The 25,148-nt window shown below is 37.8% G+C and overlaps 1 protein-coding gene across 4 annotated transcripts in view; it reads left to right on the top strand.

Annotated features, from left to right (window-relative positions):
* Positions 1–23,555, top strand: part of MARF1 (meiosis regulator and mRNA stability factor 1) — a 35,264-nt gene extending 11,709 nt beyond the window's left edge. For 2 of the 4 annotated variants that reach the window (XM_077827633.1, XM_077827634.1), the window contains 21 exons: positions 122–294; positions 2,823–3,257; positions 3,734–3,897; positions 3,982–4,143; positions 5,017–5,206; positions 5,891–6,069; positions 7,895–7,975; positions 8,338–8,574; positions 10,493–10,612; positions 11,066–11,241; positions 11,641–11,861; positions 13,069–13,211; positions 14,495–14,628; positions 15,279–15,481; positions 16,071–16,298; positions 16,774–17,004; positions 17,175–17,387; positions 18,242–18,302; positions 18,431–18,571; positions 19,947–20,117; positions 21,030–23,555. In XM_077827633.1, the coding sequence (XP_077683759.1) occupies positions 122–294; positions 2,823–3,257; positions 3,734–3,897; positions 3,982–4,143; positions 5,017–5,206; positions 5,891–6,069; positions 7,895–7,975; positions 8,338–8,574; positions 10,493–10,612; positions 11,066–11,241; positions 11,641–11,861; positions 13,069–13,211; positions 14,495–14,628; positions 15,279–15,481; positions 16,071–16,298; positions 16,774–17,004; positions 17,175–17,387; positions 18,242–18,302; positions 18,431–18,571; positions 19,947–20,117; positions 21,030–21,265 (3,899 nt within the window). In that variant the 3' untranslated portion in view covers positions 21,266–23,555. Of the gene's footprint in view, positions 1–121; positions 295–2,822; positions 3,258–3,733; positions 4,144–5,016; positions 5,207–5,890; positions 6,070–7,894; positions 7,976–8,337; positions 8,575–10,492; positions 10,613–11,065; positions 11,242–11,640; positions 11,862–13,068; positions 13,212–14,494; positions 14,629–15,278; positions 15,482–16,070; positions 16,299–16,773; positions 17,005–17,174; positions 17,388–18,241; positions 18,303–18,430; positions 18,572–19,946; positions 20,118–21,029 lie in introns of all 4 variants that reach the window. The other 2 variants (XM_077827632.1, XM_077827631.1) reach the window with 1 other exon arrangement.
* The last annotated feature ends 1,593 nt before the right edge of the window (positions 23,556–25,148 follow it).

Raw genomic sequence — 25,148 nt, forward strand, 5'->3', positions numbered from 1 at the left:
TTGCCATTGCTATTCTTTCCCTGGAAGGTTTTTTTGTTGATGTTTTGGTGACAGAGCTTTTTAAAGTAGTCTTTTTAACCACTAATATTTGCCGGGGTGTGTGTGTGTGTGTCTGTTTCAGCTGATGTAAACTTTGCTTTGGAACTCAGTGACCTGAGACACCGGCATGGTTTCCAGATAATCTTGGTACATAAGAACCAAGCTTCTGAAGCACTCTTGCATCATGCTCATGAGCTTATCAGATTTGAAGAATTTATTTCAGACTTGCCACCAAGGTTACCATTGAAAATGCCAGTAAGTGACTTTTTTTTTTGTTGTATACATTGTAGAAAATAGGAAGTAGATATTGACCTTTATTTCCCTGATTGTGGGAGAAGTAAGTGAATATCAGGACACGTCTCAGCAGAACTGCTATTTCTCACAAGACTGTAACTTTTTGGAATTGGTCTTAATTTCAACTGAATACGTGAGCACTAATCTCTAATCATTAAATGACCAATATCTATTTTTATCAATGACTTATCTAAAGCTTAAGATTTATTAAAATGAAACAATAAAAGCAGAAAAAAGTAGCAATCCAGTTAAAATCCTCATTGTTTACCTAATGAAATGTGCATTTTGTATAAAAGTTTGTTAAACTCAAACACTGTTTCTCTTTCAGTGCTAAAAGCAAGCTGTGTCGGAATGCACTTGTATTTTAAGACAGTCTTTCTGTGCTTTTGTGGTATAAACAAAAGATAAGAAATGTGCCGTAACAACTTATTTACTCTAGGCTGCCTTGATTTTTCTACCTCGTGAATGTGATGTCACTATCTTAAAGAAAAGGCCCCTTTAAGGGAAGATTTCATATAAATTAAAGAATCTCTTTAACATCAGGAAAGCTGATGATCTGGTTCACATCATGGCTGGTGTATTTGGTGAAAATTCTTTCAAGTTAGGCTGGATGGTTCTTCCTTTGAGAATTCTCCCCTCTCTTCTTTCCCCTTCAAAATCAGCCCCTTTGCAATGCAGTTTCATCCTTCGAGTCTCACTTGGAAGGGTTATGAAACACTCATGAAAGAGTTAAAATTAGTTTTAAAGTATTCCTGCTGGAAAGGAGTACTGATCTAGAAAACGATGATAGATGTCTCGTTTTTCTTATCCACCCACCTCTTTATTTGTAACATGTTCAGTGAGCAGCCTGTTGGCCTCATCCTCAATCTGCTGGGCTAGGTATAGTGAAATTGTAATAAGGCTGATGGCAGTGGAGGCTGAACTCATTAGATGACTTGGCATGGAAGGAGCTGCGCAGTTTTGGACTGTTTTTCCACCACAGTTTAACCACCAGGTCTTCCATAAGTTTCTAAATGTAGCTACATACATAAAAATGTCTGTTTCCTGAGTCACTCAGATCTTAATAAGGGTGAGGGTATCATCTGAGAATGGGTGGGAAAGCAGTTATTTTCTTAGTTTTGCATATTTGCACTTCTTGAGTAGGATTTTACCACTATTGGTAATCTTGTGGTATTGAAGCAGCAATTCCCGATTTCATTCCAAAACATCCCTCTGTATTTATCTCAACTTTTTTATACCTGTTCCTCAATTCTGTGATTGCTATTTCTTCCATTCTCTCCTCTTTCTATCATTGCAGTACCCATAATTTTCTGAATGCTCCAGCTAATGGGATGACTGCTATTCTGTGATGGGGTGTATCAGGCATTTGCTGACCTCTGCCAGAGGCCCCACTGTCCTGGCACACCCAACTATAAGAAGGTGCCCTGCTGGAAGGCAAGAGCTGCAAGTTCAGAGTTTCAGTGGATGTCTAGAGAGGCTTCCCATGATCAGCTGCATGCAGAACTAGTGAGAGTTGGTCCTTCGGTACCTAGAAGGGCCAGGAGCAGGCAGAGACCTATTGATGCCCAGCAGGCCAGATAGAAAAGGGCTGGCTGATTGTATTGGGGCCAATGCTGGGTGAAGCCAGCACAGAGAGAGAATACCTGTAACACCATGTCCTGGGGGTTCTCTTGTGGCAAGTGCACACTACAGTACAAAATCCTCTGAGGCAATGTTGCTCAACCCGTAGTGTGATCCTCAGGTGGATTGTGATTGGGCACTAATTGGTTCACAGCCTACAGTTTGGAGAGGGGGTCAAAATCTCTTGGCTGCTAGGACCCAGTGAGAGCAGGGCAGGGAGGGAATGCCTCCTGCTGCTACTGCTCCCCTCCTATCCACAAACCCAGTATCTGTGGAGCTGACTCCACAGGCTTCAGAGTAGGCAGAACAGCAGAGAAGAGAAGCAAAACCCCACCCACCTGGTAGCCAGTACTCCTCCAGCCCTGATATCTGTGCCCTGGTACACTACTTTGTTCTGCAGCACCCAAATCCTTCCACTGTTTCTTTCCATGATGCAAATTCATAATCCTATGCGTTCAGAAATGCCTCTATGTTGTGATGGGTCATGAGACTTTTCACCGATTTTTGGGTTGCAAACACAAAGGATGAGAACCACTGTTCCAGGGCAGTGATTGACTATTCGTACTGTACTAATCAACCAGTGTGAGTCTTAATAGCTGCTGCTTCTCCTATCCTTCAATTATATGGGAGTTGAAGGCTTGAGACTTCTTGAACCTGGATCTCCCAACTGAGTTAAATCTTGAATAACTAATCCTTTCTCTTTGGTCGTATTACTTCCATGATTGAATTTTGGAACAGTAGAAAATAACCTAAAAAGTAGTATCTGATATTTTAGATCTTGGTTTATTAAATATTTCAGTTCTTACATGACAAAGTCCTTACATGACCTGCTAAACCAAATAAAATCTGTTTTGTTTTTTTCCCAACAGTCATGCCATACACTGTTATATGTTTACAACCTGCCAACAAACAGAGACAGCAAAAGTGTCAGCAACAGACTCAGGCGTTTATCAGATAACTGTGGAGGGAAGGTGATGAGCATTTCTGGCAGCAGTGCAATTCTCCGCTTTTCAAACCAAGAAAGTGCTGAACGTGCTCATAAGCGAATGGAAAATGAAGATGTGTTTGGCAACAGGATTATTGTGTCTTTTACCCCCAAAAACAAGGAACTCAATGAAACAAAAAATTCAAACTCTTTTGGAGCTGAAAAGGTGAAGTCTCCAAAAAAAGTGAACAAGAACCCAAAACTGTGCCTCCTCAGCAAAGATTCAAATGATCAGTCTTCCAATGCCAAAACCACTGTGGGAAAGGGATTGCAGACACATGGATCTGCTACAAAACCCACAAATGTTAAAACATTACAGGTACCACCATTCTTCTCTGTCCTGCTGTGTTCTGCTCATGTTTCCAGATTTGCCCCATTCCCCTCCTTTTATCTTTACCTCCCTGTGCTAGCATGACTTTAATCAGTGGAGGAAGACGGATCGTGCTTTCTCAAAAGGAGTATAGAGTTTCACTTTCTGCCTTCTCACATCCGTATCCAGGTCTGAGCGCTAACAACTTTTACTAACCAGGGATCCAAGTCTGGTTCTTGTCCTCTATATGTGTCCTCTATAAGTGTGCACAGAACTTAATAATACAAATTGCAGTGAAAATCTGTACCTCAATATACTGTTCTTCCTAGCTTATTTCTAAAAAACATAATGCACCTGGCTGCTTCCAGGAAGTCATGCCTTGAGTTTAATTTTACTTTACATTTAATAAAGATGGAAGATTTATGAAGAAAAGGAGTAGTAACTTTTTAGTGGCTGATCTACCTTTGTGTTTTACTCATTTTAAGGAGCTGTGCCGCCTTGAATCAAAGACCATCATAAAAATTGAAAACCAGCAAGACCAGTTAAGAGAGCAAACTCTTTCTCCACAAAACTCTAATGCAGCAAATCTTGTGTGCTTGGCAACCAAAAACACAGGAATAGGAGAATTGACCTATAAATGCAGTCAGAAGTATGTTAAGGAAAAAATTATGTTTTTAAAGTTAATTCATGTAGTAAAATTGAGCTACTGGATGATGATTATTTTTTTTAACAGAAAAGACATGCCCGCTTCTAGAAGCATTACCAACTCTCCTATAGAGAAAACAGATAAAGATGCAGTCGTATTCCAGGTCAGCTACCCATCTGCTTTCAGTAAACTGACAGCATCAAGACAGCTCAGTCCTCTGCTCATGTCTCAGAGCTGTTGGTCATCCCGGTAAGTATCCGTATGATGTAGCATCATCTCCTATCTGGGAGATGGAGTCTGGGGTTGGTGTTAGGCTATTTCCAATGTATAAGTAAACAGTTTCATATATCTGTATGTGGACTTGAGTACAACAGATATTTCTGTTTAACATTTACATGTTGTGGCATTGCTCAGCCTTAGATAAGGATGCTAATCTGGTAATACTGTGGTAGCAGCTAACAGGACTGAATTTAAAAACAAGACTGGAGAGACTACCTTTTTAATTAAACTTATTTTGCGTCAGCTGTTCCCTGTAATCCTTATCTCCTTGGGGGGATGTGTGTGTGTGTGTGTGTGTGTGTGTGTGTGTGTGTGTGTGTGGCAGAGTTCACAGTATTTCAGAAGCATTCAATTTCTTAAATATTTGGGGCCTAAACTTGCAAAAGTATTTAGGTGCCTCGTGGGATTTTCAGCATCCTCACAGACACGTAAATATCTTTGAAACTCTGGTCCTTTGCTACTGATAGATTGTTTGAACAAGTGTGACTCACTCAGCACACAGTAGAAAATACATTTTGTGGACAAAAATTTGTATCCACCCCCAAACTTTATGCTGTCCATGTTGATCAGTCTTGAGACAGATTTTAGAGTTTTTCCAGGATTGTCTTTGAGATTCTAATCCTTTTTCCCTGTTTCCAGCAAGTTTTCAGCGTCTGTGTTTAGCCATGTAAACTAAATGCATATGTACCAAAACAAAAATGCATTGAGATTTGCAAATTTATTTACTTAACCCATGCTTAGAATTTTTTTATTTGCACTTTTAACATACATATATCAACAGAGAGACAATTGTATAATTATCATATTTATTGAATAATACTAAAATGTCTTTGTTTTAATTAGGAGTATGTCTCCAAACCTCTCAAACAGATCATCTCCACTTGCCTTTAATATGGTAAATCACACCAGTGGTACAGATTGTCCCGATCCCTTTGCAAATGGTGCAGATATTCAGATCAGCAATATAGACTACAGATTGTCCAGAAAGGACCTGCAGCAAATTCTGCAAGAAATCTTCTCTAGATATGGCAAGGTAAAGGATAAAATCCCTTTGAGTTCTGTTTTCCCTTTCCACAAGCCTGTGTGCCCTACTCTTGAGGTACAGAATACAGCTATCTAATGATACCTTTAAAATATTGGCACTCAGAACTTGGTATTTCCTGTTACCATGCCATAATATATCTTACCTTAACTGTTTCTTTTGTGTATAGTTTTATAGGTCTGCGTACTAAAGGCTTTGTATGTAAAACTCTAAATGGAGCTCATGCTTTTGCTTCATTGGGAGAACAGAATTTTGAAAATGTACATCCAGGGTCACTGAAAGAGTTAAATTAATGCTTTGAGCTATCCCATGTGTTTAGATAGCTCAAAGCATTAATTTAAATAAATAAATTAAAAAACCCTGAAAACTTCGGTTCCTCATGTCTGCTTCAAAATTTTAAAATATACAGTCTAAATATTGAGGTGAAATTTTGAATCACTATAAAAATGACTCGAAATAAAAGGTAGATGTTACTTCACTGTCAATTCTAGAAAATAAAACTTCAGGGAGAGGCCATATCTGTGACTTCCACTTAATAACATCTTTAAAAGAAGCTATGGTAGTTACATAAAATAATTTGACACTTCTCGAGTCTACTTTTCTGTATCTAAAGATGACAATTGACTCAGGTTAATCTTTTGTGATGAATTTGTATGTTCATTTTTTTTCTTTCAGGTAAAGAGTGTGGAGCTCAGTCCTCATACGGATTATCAGTTGAAAGCTATAGTTCAGATGGAAAATCTACAAGAAGCAATCAGTGCTGTCAACAACCTTCACAGATACAAAATTGGCAGCAAAAGGATCCAGGTCTCCCTAGCTACAGGAGCTGCTAATAAATCTCTGTCTCAGCTTAGGTAAAAAGCAGCCTAGACAATTGTTAGATTATGTCTACTGGCTAAGGATTGTTCCTGTAGCTGTCAAACTAAAAATACTAAGTGAAAGAAAACTGGAAACAATATAAGCAAAACATAGCTTGTGCCAGCTGATTACAGTTCATTAGCAGATGTAACATTTAGATAAGATGAAAAAAGTCTGTCTTATTGTATTATGTGGGTCAACACTACCTAAATTTAAGCAGTCTAGAAACTCCAAATGAAGTCTGAAGGTACCAGATCTTCATGTAGAAGCATCCTTCTCCTGGGATCACTTCCTTAGCTGCACCTTTATCACCCAAGTCACAGAGAAAAGTTAATTATGTTCGCTTCTTAAAGTAAATGGTATTCAGAAACTTTCGGATATGCTTATTCAGTTAGTGTAGGCAATTGATGTTAAATCTCACAAATCCTTTTCAGTCATTTAACTTTTTTGACTATCAGTAAACCTAGGTTTTATACTTGTATACAACTCAGATTTACTGCAAAGCATAATGACAGGTTTCAGAGTTGCAGCCGTGTTAGTCTGTATTCGCAAAAGAAAAGGAGTACTTGTGGCACCTTAGAGACTAACAAATTTATTTGAGCATAAGCTTTCGTGAAGGGAGCTGTAGCTCACAAAAGCTTATGCTCAAATAAATTTGTTAGTCTCTGATGTGCCGCAAGTACTCCTTTTCTTTGCAAAGAATAAAGATGCCAAAAACTCTTTTTTTCAAGGAAAAGTTGTATGAGGAGAGTCCTCTCTTCCACCGCATTTAATAGTGTGACTAAGTTCACATGTCTAAGAAACAAACACCTGAATATGGTTTTGTTGTGGGTTTTTTGTGTCTTTGTTCTTTTTAAGATACAGCCCTTCATTTTATTTATGGAAGATTATAGACCTAGAAGGTTGAGAGGATTCTAATAGAAGAGGAAGTATACTTCTTCAGTCTTGCATCATATACTTTTTATGCTGAAAGAAATCATTGGAAGGGAAAATATTTATTTTGTCACACACACAAAGCTTTGGTTTAAGGGAAAATGGTGCTCATTATTCCTTGAAATTTTTGGGGAGAGGGTTGATTTTTCTAGCAAACTAGTTTTTGTTATCACATATAGTTGACCATTTTATTAATTCTCATTATTGTATTGTCCTATCCTTAGTTTCTTCCTGGCCAAGCCATCTCTTAATATGGTCAAGATTTAATCCAAATTGATAACTTTTAATGATGTAGACTTAGTATTACTTTGCATAAATATCTGGTGCTTACCTTACATGCAAGATTTTCGATAACTCCTTTAGAAAAGTCTCCTAGATGATGGAACTAGAGGACAGGAGTCTAATACTTGTAGTTATATCCTTCTCTGAAGTGCGTTGACCTCCATGGCGTTGCCTGGTTATAACAGAATTTGTACCACAATCTCCTTATGCCTAATTTCCAAAAGTATTATTCACAGATGTAATTTAAGTGCATCCTAATTCCTGCCTCTAAGCTGTGTTCCATCATTTTCAGCTGTCAAGAATGCCAGTGGGTTCTGCTCATTTAAATACTTTTTCTTGATTTGAGATCATAGTAGACTGAAGAGTCCTAGTGTTCAATATTCATTTTTACATGTGAGGGGTTTAAACTAAAGGCATCCTCTCACTTATACCATTTTAATACGATTGACTTAATTAGAATTAAGTGATGTAATTTAGCAATGAAAGAATTCCTTATGTCCATAAGTGAAGAAACTGAATATTTGAATGCTACTAGAGGTTGCATAGATAATTTAAATATCAATAAATATCTTAAACTTTTCTAATACTTCAAAATTATATTTGCAGCTCAGAAACAATGTCCATTCTTCAGGATGCTCCTGCTTGTTGTCTGCCTATATTCAAGTTCACAGAAATATATGAAAAAAAGTAGGTTCTAAATTGCACTTGTTTTAAATTACTCTTTTCAGAAATTCACAATTTCTGTCTTGTACAGTAAATAACTTTTTGTTCCTGTATCAGCCTCTGCATACACAGTCTATTGCACAAATATTTTTAACTGGGCTCCCATAACTAGTTTTTTAAAATCTCTTTAGTTTGGCTTCTTCCAAGATGGAAACTTGTGATTTAAATTAGTCTATTGGTTAATTTTGAGTAGCTTGTAATCTACTTGTGAATTATTTCTTACACTGTGGTTCATTATTGCATTCTGTAATTGAACATTTGTTCTAGTTTTGTACGTTGAATGTTTATTTTTATGAATAAAGTACACTTAAATCTTTTCATTTTAGATTTGGACACAAGTTAATAGCATCAGACCTGTATAAATTAACGGATACTGTGGCAATCCGTGACCAAGGAAATGGACGTTTGGTGTGTCTCTTACCGAGCAGCCAAGCCCGGCAGAGTCCTTTAGGATCATCACAGTCTCACGATGGCTCATCAGCAAATTGCAGTCCTATAATATTTGAAGAACTGGAATATCATGAGCCCATTTGTAAGCAGCATTGTCTGAATAAAGACTTTAGGTAGGCTGCGTATGAAATAGTTTTGGGGGGTTTTTTTTAACAGAAAAAAGATGGTTTATCAAATTGATTTGTCCTTATACTAAAGTTGTACCTTTTTTTAAAAAAAAGTGAACCATCTTTTGAGATGTATATCTTATAGCAGTTTTAATCACTGTTACATATTAAAAGATGAAGTGTCTGATCCTAAGGCCTGATCAGCAAAAGAGCAGAGATGGTACAACATCCATCTTCAAATTAAAGTTAGTATCATGGTTTAGTGGTATCATCTGTTTGAGGATGTGATGTTTATGCATTGCAGCCTAATTACTGAGGATAAAATATGCTTGTTATGTTGAGACTGAAATGCACACCTCAATCCCATTGTTGGTTAGAGGGGAATTTTTTTTTATAGCAATTAAGAAGAATTGCTTAATTTTTCACTGTGACTATAATTGTGAAGTCTTTGATAATTCCACTTACTTTACTCTCCAAATATCTTTAGTCAGTTGACAGCCCATTGTGACCTGAAAACTTCACTGTTATCTCAAAGTTAAACTTTGAGCAAATTTCAGTGACAAATTGTGCAATTTATAGGATTAGTTGTCAACAACCAAAGTTAGCAACAGAGCACTTGCTGGTAGTGTGCAGATAGCTGACTGGTTACATGGTGTTGGCTCTCCTAGTTGTACTGTGACTTAGCAGCTGGATACAACAGCTTCAGTAAAAGTACATGAAATGTCTTCCTAATGACTCCTGGGTGAATTCTGTGCCAAAAAATGTTTAAAAGCTACATACAGTATTTTGAAATTGGCAAAATTCTGCATATTTTATTTGTCAAAATAACAATATATAATCACATCAGTTTCATTTATTTTGGTAATGTATTTCAAAATACCTGTCAACAAGTATGTCTAACAATACAGACGACAAAAAATGGAAATTTTTTTTGACAAATAGATTCCTGACTAGGCAAATTAATACATAACTGAGTAATAATTCATTTAAACTACAATACAGAAATGTATTTCCTGCACCCCTCAGAAGCAGTGCTTGGGGAGTCAGGGGTAATAGAAGAGCTGAGAGAGAGGGAAGTAATTGCTGGGAAGAAGCCTGGGAGCGAACCTGGAGGGTTGTTGGGTGTGGGTGGGAGAAGTATGGAACAGGGTGGGGTTTTTTTGTTTGTTTGTTTGGGTTTTTTTGCGGGGGGGGGGGGAATTGTTAGGGAGTTCGGGAGCCTCTCCCAGGCAGACCCTGGCTAACCCCTTGCCTCTCCCATTCAATCAGGCACATCTACGCGGTCTCCATTTGTCCCTGCACCCTCACTCCCATTGAGCCCCCGCCCTAGTCTGTCTCTCCCTACCCGCTAGCCCTTCTGAACCCCAGTCTGTGAGACTCCCCAGCAATCCCATGTTCCCTGCTGTGTCTGTTCTCTCACTCCCCCCCCATCCTGTGCCTCCTCACCTGGCCCCGGGGGCAAGGGGCTGAGAGGAATGCAGCCTCTCCTCCCCCCCATCAGCTGCTCACTATATGCAGGTGAGCCAGCTGCCCTCTGTTCTGGTATCACAGCAGCCTCTGGTGGGTGAAAGGCGTAACTACAGCACCTCACTAACAGAATGTATTTTCTGCATAGTTTAAAAAAAAAATCTGCAGTGGACATGAATTCTGCACATACGCAGTGGAGCAAAATCCCCCCCAGGAGTATCTAATGTTACTTCTTCATTTAAGCAATTGCTGTAGTTGATCTATAAATATTATGTGAATGGGAAGGGAGGTAGTCCATGAGACTAACATAGTTTATACTGTAAAAAGTATGAAAACCCCCATGCTCTAGCTTTTTCTCAACCTTCTCTCCAACTAGCACCAGTTTTGTACCTATATACGCTTTTCTTCAATTTGGGCATGATGCAAACATAGTTAAGTACTTCTCTCGTCATTACAGTGAACATGAATTTGATCCAGACTCCTACAAAATTCCTTTTGTGATTTTGTCTTTGAAGACATTTGCACCACAAGTGCATAGTTTGCTGCAGACCCATGAGGGCACTGTGCCTTTACTAAGGTAAACAAGCTTAACTGTGTTTCTTTCAATGTACGAATAGATATGGTAAGGATTTTGTCTCCTCTTTTTTTAATTAAACTTTTATGAACATGCTGAAGTGCTGTTTCTCTCAGGTAACTGAGTTTTGGATACTTCAGCTTCGTTTATCAAAAATTCTGGGAGCAGTTGAACAAAGACTACTTTATTGTGGATTAAAAGAATGTTTCCAATAAGGTGTTTTGTTTTTGGGTATTTTTGTTTATTTTTTTAAAGGCATACAAAATCTAATCTGTGTCTTGCTTTTGAAATATTCACAGAACAATTTTGTTAATAGGATGTCTAAAAAGTTCTTTGTGTAAGAAGTGTATCCTTTATATTATTTGTGTTTGTGGATGGGGTTATTAGTTATGGTATGTTGTTCATACTGTTTTAGTAATTATAATTTTTTTGTTCTTACCTCTTGTTTTTTTAAAGCTTTCCTGATTGTTATATGTCAGAGTTCAGTGATCTAGAAATGGTGCAGGAAGGCCAGGGAGGTGTTCCCTTGGAGCATCTCATCACCTGTGTTCCTGGAGTTAATATTGCCACTGCCCAAAACAGCATTAAAGTTGTTAAGTGGATACACAACAAACCACCCCCCCCAACTACAGGTAGATATCACTTTTTATCTGCAACTGGGTAGCCAGCAGTAAAGGGCAGACTCTGTTTCACTGTGATTTTTAATAGTGGTTAAATTATTTAGCACTAATACCCTTTTTATTCAGTCTCTATAACTATTTTTTTAAGTCTGTTTTTTAAAGTATGTCTGAAAGAAAAGTTCTGTTGAATAAAAAGGTGCTCATATTAGTTGCATACAGTAAATTGATCCCTTATCAAAGGTTTTAACAGAAAATTTGAGTATTTAAGTTGAGTTTTCAGTGTATATTAACATTTCTAAAATTTATTTAGATATTCCCCTATTTGTGGAGGAATAGTATTAATAAACTCTTAGTAACATGATGTCTGTCTGAAATGAACACCTCATTCTAAAAAAAGTTTTCTCCTTCTAGATCCTTGGCTTTTACGTTCGAAGAGCCCCATAGGTAACCCACAGCTTATTCAGTTCAGTAGAGAAGTGATAGATCTGCTTAAAAGCCAACCATCTTGTATCATACCTGTCAGTAAATTCATCCCAACATATCATCATCACTTTGCAAAGCAGTGTCGTGTGTCTGACTATGGGTATTCCAAGTTAATGGAGTTACTGGAAGCAGTGCCGCATGTATTACAAGTGAGTTCAATGTCACGTTCTTTCTTTTGTTTACACATATAGTAATCACTGAGTTCATGAGTGTATTTGTTCACCAACCTTGTGAATTGCTACAAAGGAGATGGCTGTACCTAGGATTCAGTTGTTTACCAGTTCATTTATTTTTGAGATTATATCCATGACAGCTATTATTGTGTTTTCAGATCTTATAAATATATGTAAAGTTCTCTTAGATCTAACTGTCACAGATTCCAAGGCCACAAGGGACCATTACGATCATCTAGTCTGACTTCTTGTATAACAGAAGCCATAGAACTTCCCCAAAATAATTCCTAGAATCTATTTTTAGAAAAATAACCAACCTTGATTTAAAATTTGCCTCTGATGGAGAACTTTGGTAAATTGTTCCAAAGGTTAATTACCCTCACGTTTAAAAACTTAGCCTTATTTCCAGTCTGAATGTATATAGTTCCAACTTCTAGCCATTGCATCATGTTATACCTTTGTCAGCTAGATTGAAGAGCATATTATCAAATATTTGTTGTTCATGTAGGTACTTGTAAACTGTGATCAAGTCACTGCTAAACCTTCTTTTTACTAAGCTAAATATATAGTGGTAGACTCAAGGAGTTCAAACTTGAGGCTATTTAGTTAATCTTGAAGTCTCCTTTTTGTCTTCATGCTTGTGGTATTTTCTTCAGCCGCCTTGGTTAGCTGGCTATTTGGATAATACTCTGACCTGCATTTAGACAGAGTAGAGCATCAGAATTACTAGTTGGGACTGTCTGAAACTGAGTAGTCCTGATTTTTATGAAGTAATACTGCCTTTGAGTGATCACAGAATCCTATGCAGTCTTTTGAAAACGTGTAGCTTTTTAGTGCAGTGTGTTTGTTAACGTTAGCTGGTCTAAGAGGAAGTATAGTGTTGTGGATTTTACAACAACCTCTGCTAAATCACCCATACAGCAGGTATGACAGTTCTCTTGGAGGAAGTGTTCGTTGTGCTTTCCTAATGATCCATGATTTGTTATGGAAGAAGTATATGGAAAGAGAGCCTTTCATAGTCATGCACTTGATATTTCTTACCACAGTCTGTTCTTCTTTTTACCAAAATAGCTCATAACATTATTTACTGTGGGGGGTGGCAGGAGGTCACAAGTGATCAGTGCTGAGAAATCACTGCTTGGCTTTTATGCTGATAATAGATTTATTGTTGTTTATGTTCTAGATTCTTGGTATGGGCTCTAAACGCTTGTTAACCCTAACATACAGGGCCCAAGTAAAACGTTTCACTCAAGACTTATTGAAACTTCTCAAATCCCAGGCCAGTAAACAAGTTATTGTGAGGGAATTCTTACAGGCTTATCACTGGTAAGTTGTCTTTGTCTTTGCCAAATATCAAGACATCTGCTGTCCACATTTGCACCTGCTTTTCTCTAGAAGTGTAGTGTAAGAGGGGTTGGCACTCAGAATTCTAATACAGACACATGATACTACATTGTTGCCTTTTCATTGTGATGTTAGAGTATCAGAAGGTGGAATTTATCAGATTTTAGAAACGATTGAAAATAGTCCATTATTACTATAGGAACTTTCTGGAGTGCAGTGCAGCATTACTTTAGCATTTAATTTTTCAATTGTCTTAAAATTCTGCTACTTCAAATTGGGGTACTGTATCTTGTTAACTTATTCCTTAAGGCATGCGCTTAAATCATTACATTTATTCGTCAGTGCGTGGCATACTTGTAATGCAAACTAGCTTAAGAAAGTATGTCCTATTTTGTGGGGGGGTTCTTTTTGTGGAAAAGGAGAATGTCTTCTTTCAGCCGGGGGGCGGGGGGAGAGAGAGAGGGAGGAGGAGGGGGAAAAAAAGAGAAGGGGGGAATTGCCCTGAGCATTTTTCAAACCAGTCTAATTTAGTAGCTCTAGCAAGGGTATCTGATTGATTGGGGGAGTAATAATGGGCAAAAATCCAAGAAGGAATTAGTGCTGTCTTCACATTGCCAGTAACATTCCATCTCTCTGATATTCTTAGATTAGCAGAATCTTTTTTAAATCAATCTCAGCACATTACTTTCCCTAGTGTGAAGTCAGGAGGTAGCAGCTGGCACATGCCTTCCGGAGAGTGTAGCACATTAAGTTTTATATATGGTAATTGCTGCCTTCTTGCAGTACAAGAAAATATGCCATGTTTGCTTGTTTTAGTTTGTCTTGTGGAAGGTTTGTTTGTTTTTTTAACTCCAAAGCTACTGTATAAAGTTCTGAATTAGTGAAGTAACGTTCTTTAAATTCTCATTTTTATCATGTAAGTCAGTCTGAGGCACCCAGTAGTTGGTATACATAACTTCACTCTTTATTCCACATACATCTGAAGCACCAGTGTGTATAACTCTTAGTTCTGAAGTCAATAGGAATATTTGATTTTGTGTACTTGATTTACAAATGTCTCCTGGGTTTATGGGTTCTTAAGTGCTTATGTCACTGGCAGTGTGAAAATGCCTTTAAGTTTCATTGAGATGTGGGTTCTGTCTTGATAACTAATATATTTATATTTTTTTGTTTGTGCAAACTGCTAACTTTCACATTTAATTGTCCTGTGTAAAATACATCAGCGCTCTGAAATTGCTTTACAATTTTCTTCTTAAACTGTTCAGGTGTTTCTCTAAAGATTGGGATGTTACTGAATATGGAGTGTGTGAGTTGGCAGATATAATATCAGAAATTCCAGATACAACAATCTGTTTGTGTCAGCAAGACAATGAAATGATAATTTGTATCCCCAAAAGAGGTATGGCCATATCATCATTTTGATCTGTAAAAATTTTAGTTTATTAATTTATAAAAATCACATTCTCCCTTCACTATTGCCAGTATATTTTGTGTTCTCACATAACTTCAAATTAGCTAATCGGATAAAGCAAATCCAAATGTAGAATTAAGATGTCCCTCTCCTTTGACGATTTTCTTCTGTACTTGTTGCCAAATTATGCCATTATATTATCATAATCCCATGACTAAGAGGTAGTTATGTATAATCCTAGCCATTTAAAAAGCAAAATTTCTGTAATGGAATAAATTGAATGTTATGTTAGTGTTCTATTTTGTATTCATTTTGCTAAGTAATATTGGGTGTAAGTTTAAACTTTGTGCAGGATGGCTAGAGGGGAAGAAATTGTTGGAGTATGAGATAAGAAAACTTGCTTAGTAAATACTGTACTGTGATTGCCACATGATTGATTTTACAAAGTAAATATGTAAGCATGGCAGAGACTTTCTGCTGTATTGGCAAGTTCTTCCAACAAAAAAATAATAGTTTTTGTGGCTGATATAAAAATATGCTAATGTTGATGCCCTGTATTTTCTTTATATTCCCTTTCTTACCTTGTAAACTAACTATTCTGTGGCTGTTCACTTCCTTTTAATGTCTTTCACTTTTAGAACGTACCCAGGAAGAAATTGAAAGAACAAAGCAATTCTCTAAGGAGGTAGTTGACTTGCTGCGTCATCAACCCCATTTCCGAATGCCCTTTAATAAATTTATTCCTTCTTACCACCACCACTTTGGCCGTCAGTGCAAACTTGCTTATTATGGATTTACCAAACTACTTGAACTTTTTGAAGCCATACCAGATGTCTTGCAAGTAAGTTCTAGAAATTCTAAGGTATATTTAAGCATTTTTCAGCTCTCACCTGAATAGACTGTACTCTTACTATCATCAAGAGCTATTTCCAGGTAGTTAGCTTCAGTAGGAGTTGTGAATTGTGTATCCGCCTGCACTTCTAACCTTTCATGATTATACTTGGTTAGTTAGTTATATTTACTATTTTTCGTAGACCATAGAATTTTTTTGTTTGTTTAAAGGACACTATCAGGTTAAAGACTTAAAAAAACCACCTTTGTTAATAACCTTGAATTATTGAAACTGAATTTTAAAAATCTAGTTTACAACAAACTTTATTTACTTTCTCTATTTGACTTAGTTTAGACAATAAAAGCAGACTAAATTCAATAGCTTAAGTGCGACTTACGTGATTTTCGCTCTTGAGGAATGTTTGTTAACTCTGCTTGCTTTCATGTAGATGTCTTGTGTAAAGTGGCTGAATCGTTAGTAAAATAGTTATATAAATATCCTTTACTGAATGCTAGTTGCAAACTGGGTTTTCCAGTCAGCTTAGGTAAGTAACTTCATTAACAAAGTGTAACTTCATTTTTTTCCGCCCCCCCTTAAGGTATTAGAATGTGGAGAGGAAAAAATTCTGACGCTGACAGAGGTGGAACGGGTCAAAGCTCTAGCAGCCCAGTTAGTTAAACTGCTGCGATCTCAGAAAGACAACTGCCTTATGATGACTGATTTACTTACAGAATATAGTAAAACATTTGGTTACACATTGCGCCTTCATGACTACGATGTCAGCTCAGTTCTAGCTTTAATGCAAAAACTTTGCCACGTTGTGAAGGTAAACTGTTTTTAGTGTGGACTTAATTTAAAAAAAAAAAAAAGCTTAGATTTCGTGTGTTTGTAGAACCAAAGACATTAAATTCCTTGTCTAAACTGTTTTAAAATATCAAGATTGCACATTTAATTTATATTTTTACCTATTTCATTGCAATGGGAATCATTGGGTTTTTTCCTCCCTTTGAAATTCCTTTGTGTTTTGCCCAGAGAATTGGTGCTTTGACTTTGTCTGACTGAAAGAAAATAAATAGACCTGCAAACTGCTTTGTCCTATGGGGCACCAGAGACTATAAAACTGCTGCAGCAGAATTATTTCTAAGGTCAAAATATTTCCATGTAGAAAGCTTTTTTCTTCTACAGTTTAGATTATCTACTGGAAAATGTTCGTTAGGCCTTTTTGGGTACAAACAATACCCATTTTATAGAACCCAGACTCATTCATTTTTCTTCTGTTTTTTAACATCAAAATTCTTCAGGCTGCTGACACAGAATCTGGTAAACAGATTCAACTGATAAACAGAAAGTCTCTACGTACTCTGACTGCACAACTGCTGGTATTGATGATGTCTTGGGATGAAACCACCTTTCTTTCTGTTGACGAGCTTAAAAGGCATTATGAAACTATCCACAGTGCTCCCCTTAATCCATGTGAATATGGATTTGTGACCTTATCTGAACTCCTGAAGAGTCTGCCTTACTTGGTTGAGGTATGGAAGCTAGTAGGAAAGCTGATTTGGTTTTTAGAACCATACTTAATTCACTTTATTTGGCTTTAGTTGTGATACAGTATGTGGTACTTCCTTGTACTTTCAAAGGATATTACTGTGACTAACAGAAGCATACATTTGTATGGTGACATTTCTTTGCTTTTGTGCAGGTTTTTACCAATGATGTGGCAGAAGAGTATGTGAAACTCACAAATCTGTATTTGTTTGCAAAGAATGTGAGATCCTTGCTTCACACCTACCACTACCAGCAGATCTTCCTTCATGAGTTCCCAACAGCATATAGCAAATATACAGGAGAAGTGTTGCAGCCCAAAATATATGGATATAATAGTCTAGAAGAGCTCCTGGGAGCAATTCCACAGGTCTGAAGAACGTTGTTATTGCATCATAATCTTAAATTAATTTAAGATTCCTGAATATTTTCAGTAACAGTTTCTTAGAGCATTTAATTTAAATACATCATGCAACTGAAATTCTGCTTCATACTCTGTGTGATCTGCTGCTATAGTTACAAGGAAATTCATACTAGACATGTTACATATTTTAACAATCTCAATTTTGCTGAACTGGACTTGTCAACTGAGTGAATATGACTCTCTGTGTATTCATTGTTTGAATCGAATGCACATGTAAATAAAAATGCAGCAAAAAACTCCATAAAACCCCCACTCCTTTATGGAGCAGAAATGTTGCTAGCATCCACCAAGTGAGAATTGACTGTTCCTATAGTTGCTAAAGAGAAACAATGTAGTGCAGTTGCTGAGTTGCATATTTATTGCGCTAGGTTTACCTCCTAATATCCCAATAGCCATGTAACTTTGAACCCTTACTACTAATCTAAAAGCTATGGGAATGCCACATATTTGAATTCTAGTGTGGCATCTCAGATGTCAGCCTATTATCTTTGGTTATAAGCTTTTCAAGTAAACTAATCTTTTTGGAGAGCAATTAACAATAACAGCTCTCCAATCTGTTCTGAAAATATGGGGCTGAAAAATGCATGAGCATCAGACATCCGGTTATGCTGTTTAGCTTCTCTTTTTACTTATCAAGACAAGACTTTTAATTGAGCAATCTAATGTGAATAGTCTGGTGGGTTAGCTTGCATTCCTTTAGAAATGTTGTCATAGTGTGTGAGAAGTGGGGAGTAGTATGAGTTAGGTGTTGAGATTAGTGTGTGCGCTCTGGTTAGATTGTACTTTTGTCTTATAAATAGGTGGTCTGGATCAAAGGACATGGGCATAAGAGAATTGTAGTACTAAAGAATGATATGAAAAGTAAGTAAGCCAATTGAACTTCATAAACCAACTATCACACTGAAGTTTACAAGTATCTTTTTAGAGGTGATCAGAGACCAATGAACTTGCCTTTTTTTTTTTTTTTTTTTTTTTTTTTTTTTTTGAAGCTCGTTTTAGCTCACCCAGTTTTTCCCCTGCTGATCATGTGGATGATCATGGAAATCAACTTGCTGACAATAATGGACACATTATGGAGATTCTAGGATCCACTGCGTCAATGGAATTAAAACTAGGAACACCTAGTGATGGTAATGCAAACTTAATGTGTATAATAAAGTGGTTCAGTCTGCGGAGAAATACACTGAAAGCAAAGCAGGATGGGGAAAGAGCTGTGTGACTTAGTTATTTGAAGTAAGCTTCTATGATGTATGGAGTTTAAAGCTATCAGACTTCTTTCATGAAGGTCTTAGACGTACATTCCTCTTTGTGAGGAGGAGCCTGTTTCTGTGTGCTCCTCCTCACAAAGGTTTGATCTTCCAAGTTGCTGAAAATCTTTTTCAGATGAGTTCCCTTAATTCCCTTCATCTCAATGGAAGTTGACGACAAGCTAAAGTGAGATTAAATGTAAATGACAGTGGCCCACTGGGGAATTCCACGAGCACAGGATTGTCTGTACCTTGACGTGCAGCTGTAGTACTGCCTTTTTTGCATATGATTTGCAGCCTTAGCTCTCCCTTGCTGCTGCTACATCTGCTAATAGCAGTATTAGTTTTGTTGGTGTAGTCTTTTTCCGGCTGCAGGTAGCCAGGAGCCTGTGCCTTGTTGCACAGACCTTGCCATGGTTACCAATTCCTTTGTCACCTCTATGCTAGATTACTGTAATAGAATGGCTCTTGAGACAGACGCTTTAGTTGATGTTGGAAGGAACACACTAAGACTATTTCTGTGAGGAGTAGGCTAATATGCCCTGAACTCACTACCGATTCAGGGTATGTCTACACTACAGACAATGCTGGCATAGCTACATTGCCATAGCTATGCTGGTATATAACCCTGTAGTGTAGATACAGCCTACACTGATGGAAGGGGTTTATCCACTGATGGATAGAAGGGGTTTATCCACCTCCCCGAGCTACAGTGGAAGCATTCTTCTGACAACATAGCTCTGCCTACACTGGGGGTTAGGTCAGCATCGCTGTGTTGGTCAGGGGTGTGGATTTTTCACACCTATGATCTATTGACATAGCTACATCCAACTTTTACATGTAGACCAGGCCTCATTCAATATGCAATTAAATATGTTCTTTAAAATCTTATCTGGTTAGGGATCAGTTCTTTAAGAGAACATGTCCTCCTGCAATTGTTGATAGGAGCTTGGCATTTCTACATGGAAATAGTGTCTGAATGTGGCAGCTGACTTTCTTGCTTAAAGTTCTCTTCCTCTGGAACTTACTCCCTTGCCTTTCTCTCAGGGTCCAAGCTTGGCAAACGTCAGGTCATGTTACAAGGGGGAGGGGTGTGTGTCAGACTTGGGTTGAACAAATTTCAGTGTGGGTTTAGTCTATAAATCCCCTTAGAGCATTTTGGCTGCAGACTTGGCATTTACCAACTATTAATATATTTACTATGGCATTTAGATATTTAAAATTGGTGATATTTTGAAAGATCATTTAATTTTTGCAGTTTCTAATCAAACTGAACAAGAACTCCTTTGCCTCACAAATACATCACCTGTTGACCTCTTGTGTGAACCAGTTCCTTCCTGCCTACCATCCCCACAACTGAGACCTGATCCAGTCATTCTTGAGTCTGCAGACCTCATTCAGTTTGAGGAACGCACTCCACCTCTCTCTGGTAAGAGTTAATAGCCGTAGGCACGTATCTGGAAGCCAGGTAAACGTTTACAGTGGCATGTAGAGTACAGACACTGCATGCACAGCTAGAATAAGTATAAATAGCAGTGTAGGTGGTAAGAGACAGGTTAGGCAAGTAGAATACCCTGTATGCCTGAATCCCCAGGTTATATATTCTACATGGCTCTCTCCCACATCTACACTGCTGCTTTTAGCAGTGTGGTGTCCCATTGCCTCCCCACTGCCGGAGCCTTTCCCTGCTGGAGCCTTTCACTGTTACACATAGCTACGCACACAGTGCCTGTACTCTACACCACACCCGAAGTGTAGGCGTAGCCTACATGGTACTGATCAGACTTTACTGATAACTTTTTTTAAAATTTGAAAACATCAAACAAACGGCTGATCATGATCCACTGACTTTTTGTGGATTTGCTTCCAATAAATTGCACTTTATATGGAGGTGTTCCATCTGAAGCTCTCAGTGCTTTACAAACAATATTCAACAGTGCTCTTGTGAGGGTAAATGCAGTATTTACAGGAATCACTTCCTCCTCCATTAAAATGTAGTCATCATTACAATGGCACATGGCAATAGTTTAGCAACCTGCAGCAGCCCTTTAACAGTAATTTTACAGTACTTCACATGAAATATTTGAGACGCTTATTGTGGTTTGTGAAGTAGACCCATTTTGCAGATAGATAAACCGAGACAAATATTTAGTGTTAAAACCAAATGTCAAATTAACAGCAGAGATGAGAACTGAACCAGAGTGCTGTGGTTCTTAAATCTGCTAGTCACACTTCCGCACAGAGAGAACTCTTATCAAATGATTTTCCTGCATAGCCATAAAAGAATCTGGTTTTGAAAGTAAAATATTTGTATATAATTTAGCTGTTACATTTATTTTAGAGATGATGATTCTAACAGAAGAAGAAAAAAACAGAATTGTTACCACAGTAGCAAAAGGAAACTTGAGCTGTGGCCCTGTGGTATCTAGTGCCACAGAGAATTCTTCAGTGCCTCCCTATCAATCTTCTGAAACTCAACTAAGCAAGGAAGCAATGGACAGCCCAGCCAAAAAGCAACACAAAAACAAAGTGAAATTGGCAGCAAACTTTTCACTTGCACCTGTAACCAAGCTTTAAATTTTCTTCTGGTGTGAAAGACAGATACTGTTGGACTCTGCACAAAAATATAGCTATTTGGTAGCCCTTATGTATTTTAATGAGACGGCCTAGAAGTCACTTAATTTGTATTTAGATGTATTCGGTGAAGTTTTTGTTCTTTTTACACTGAACACAGCTGTCAGCAGGGAAAAGTATTTTTGTTATTTTGAAAAAACTTCCAGTATTCATTAAATTATTCTTAACAAGTCGTCCCCCCCCCCCCCCCCCGATAAACCGATGGTGTTCAGTTACAGCAAAATTTAAACTCAGCTAAAGTGGAATGGATTTTATTTTCTTTAAGCCTCATCAGTGGTGTAATCCTACATGTAGCATAATATATTCTATAGGCTGTTGCTTACTGATTGTTTCAGACAGTATTAATAAAATGCATGATCTGTCTTTAAAGCCTGTTGAGGAATTTTAACCATTACTGGATTGGAATGACAAAGTGTGGTGGGTTTTTGATTGTACTAAGGGAAAGCTTGTGTTAAGTGCAACTTCTGGTGATTTGTAATTGCATTGTAATTCCTTTCATGTAAGATGTCTGTAGAAGATTATGTGGATTTATTGCAAAATTTGTTTTAAACGTTTTGTGAAACTTTCAGTTCCGTTGAGGAGCTTTGTAGGAAGTTGAGGATGTTTTAAGCTTCCCTTTTATGTTTAGTTCCAGTTTGACGTGGATTGGGTTAAGGAAAAAAGATTGTCTTGGTGTCATGAGTTTAAAGTAAAATGAAGACACTCTATTGTGTCTGGAAATGAGGTTACTAGGAAGATTCCAATATTTCTGAAATATGCATTTAATGCATAAATTATGGATCATAGAGCAGGTGATGTAAAGTGCTATAAGATGGAAGGTATTGATGCTATTTCCACTTGTAAGGAAAGTTCTAGCTGTATGTGGAAATGCCAAGGTTATTCTGCTTAACCTTGTTTTCTATTTTTTAAGCATGTTTGGTAAATGGGAAGCTTACTCTTCGTCACATTGTCTTTTAACTGTGTCTGTTTTTATTCTAATATTTACTTCTAGTGTTGGAAGCTATTTTCAGTTTTTTGTGGTATTTTGTGTTGGCTTTTGGAAAGGCCAGCCTTTGGAAGGAAGGTAAACCAGTGGGAATGACCTTATTTCTAGTTGGCTGAAATGTCCTGTGAGTGAGGCCTTATACCCATTTTGGGTAAACTTGGTATTTACAATGGGTTGTATTTGCCAGGCAGACTAAATTTCCTGTAAAACTGAAAGAATGTATACCTAAGGTTTTCCACTGGTTGAATGGTTTCTTTTTTAGATGGATTATATTTTGTAATGTACAAGAGTGATGGAAAGTGGGCTCAGATTTCATAGCCAGCAATTGAAAATGCCACGAAATAATGGCTATAGACAGAATTTTACAAGTCAGATTTTGTTAAAAAATCTTTTAAATATAGCCAAGTATTACCAATACTAAACTCTATAGCCATTATGAATACAGGGAAACACTTGGAAGTTTTTCTGAGCATTATGGCACAGTGTTTGAGTCCTTATTAAACCTCTACAGACATAGTGTTATAGAAAGCAAAAACAGAATGTAAATTTTTTTAGAATGCTTTTAATAATTTCATGAGTTAAATGTAATAACATCTGCTATAACCTTACATAGATTTTGTAAGGTTAACAGTGATCGTTTAGATCTTTGTTTCAGTAGTATGTGCAAAAAAATAGTAAAAGTATATTTTCATGAGATGCAATTACAAGTCATCCAAAGTGCTAAGTAAACCAAATGACGCTATAGAGGAAAAATTGAGGTACAACTCTGTACTATGTTTATGCGAATGTGGTGGTTATACCATTTATGGAGGTCAGCATATATATATGTATGTGTTTTTGTTTTTTGTTTTTTTTGATTCATGTGTAATTCTGATTAAATTGCTGTTTGAAAGTAATAGAAGAAATTTTGGGGAAGTTGTGTTCATAGAGTAACAAAATAGCCAATTGAATTACAATATATTTTTTTATCCAAAGGGTTAATTGAATGATGTGACTTACTGATTCAAAACAATTAAGACCTTGAAATTCTTTAATTTACAAATTAATTGTACTAATTTAGATTCATGTTTAAAAAAAAAAGTGTCACCCTCAACTTACATGCACTATATCTTCTCAAGGTGGGAGGAGGAAGAAAAATGTTTTTCATAGCTGTCTATTTTGTTAGACACTTTCTTTTGTGACTCAAGTGCTGTTTTGTGTGTTGGGACCAAACGGTTGTGTCAATAAAATTTTCAAGCAAGCATATAACTCTTGCCTTATTTACCTAAGAACAGACAAATATCTTAGAATTCTTGCTTATTACTTTTTCCCCCACTCACACCAAGTTCAGTCATCCCGGCAAAGTAAAGCAGTAAAACATTTGTTTTGTAAAAACCCAGATTAAAACCAACAACAAACCTTCCCATGGAATTCTTTAAAATTCCAATTATATCCAATTTAGATATAAATATATTCCCTTTGAAGTTTTTGAAGAGCTGGATGAACATACCAGAAGTCCTGAAATTTTACTAGTCTGGATTTTTAAAAACATATGTTTCTTTTAATGAAACCTCCTCAAGTGTTTATATGCTATTGGCACAAAGGCTGCTTCATATGCATAATAGGTCCTGAATGAATAAGCACTACTTTCATTAATAAAGTGAGCAATTTTAGTTGCAGCTATTTAATTCAAGATTAATAGAGAACTTGTTTACCTGGGTACTGTATACAAGATGAATATCATAAATTATTGCTCTTAAATGGGGGAGAAATGAAGGGGGATAGAAGCAAGAGGATTCTCTAAAAGTGCTGTTGTAGTTTAATGAAAACTGCAACCTCTGTTCCATAATTACAATCACATCTCCTCTTTTTTTAGGGTTGCCAACCCTCCCAGTTTTGCCAGGAGTCTCCTGGAATCAGGCTCTATCTCCTGGAGGCTACTGAAGCCAAACCGGGAGATTTTAGGCTGCTAAAAGTCTGGCGGCGCAGCGGGGCTAAGGCAGGCTCCCTACCTGCCCTGGCTCCACGCAGCTCCCAGAAGTGGCTGGCACATCCCTACTGCCCAGGAGTGGGGGAGGCAGGGGGCTCCGCACGCTGTGCCCCTGTCCGGAGCACCAACTCCGCAGCTCCCATTGGCCAGAAACTGCAGTCAGTGGGAGCGGCGGAAGCAGTGCCTGCAGGCAGAGCCCCCTTCCCTCCTCCTTCAGGAGCCAGACATGCTGGCCACTTCCAGGAGCAGTGTGGGGCCAGGGTAGAAAGGGAGCATGCCTTAGCCCCGCGGCGCCACTGATCGGGAGCCGACCGAGGTAAGCGCCTCCCAGCCAGAGCCCGCACCACTCACACCCTCCCACACCACAACCCTTTGAGCCCCTTCCAGAGCCCTCACCGCCTCCTGTACCCTGCCTCCCAGCCCTGAGCCCCTTCCTACATCCAAACTCCTTCCCAGAACCCACCACATGATCCATTGTCTGCAGCCAAGCTCTAAGATACAACCGCATTTGCTCCAACCCCTCAGATAGACAAACATCTACAAGATCTCTATCAAGCATTCTTGCAACTACAATACCCACCTGCTGAAGTGAAGAAACAGATTGACAGAGCCAGAAGAGTACCCAGAAGTTACCTACTACAGGACAGGCCCAACAAAGACAATAACAGAATGCCACTAGGCAACACCTTCAGCCCCCAACTAAAACCTCTCCAGGATCATCAAGGATCTACAACCTCTCCTGAAGGATGATCTCCCCCCACTCTCACAGATCTTGGGAGACAGGCCAATCCTTGCTTACAGACAGCCCCCCAACCTGAAGCAAATACTCACCAGCAACCACACAACAAAAACACTAAGCCAGGAACCTATCC

Source organism: Eretmochelys imbricata, chromosome 10 (genome assembly GCF_965152235.1).
Source record: "Eretmochelys imbricata isolate rEreImb1 chromosome 10, rEreImb1.hap1, whole genome shotgun sequence".
NCBI classification, from domain to species: domain Eukaryota; kingdom Metazoa; phylum Chordata; order Testudines; family Cheloniidae; genus Eretmochelys; species Eretmochelys imbricata.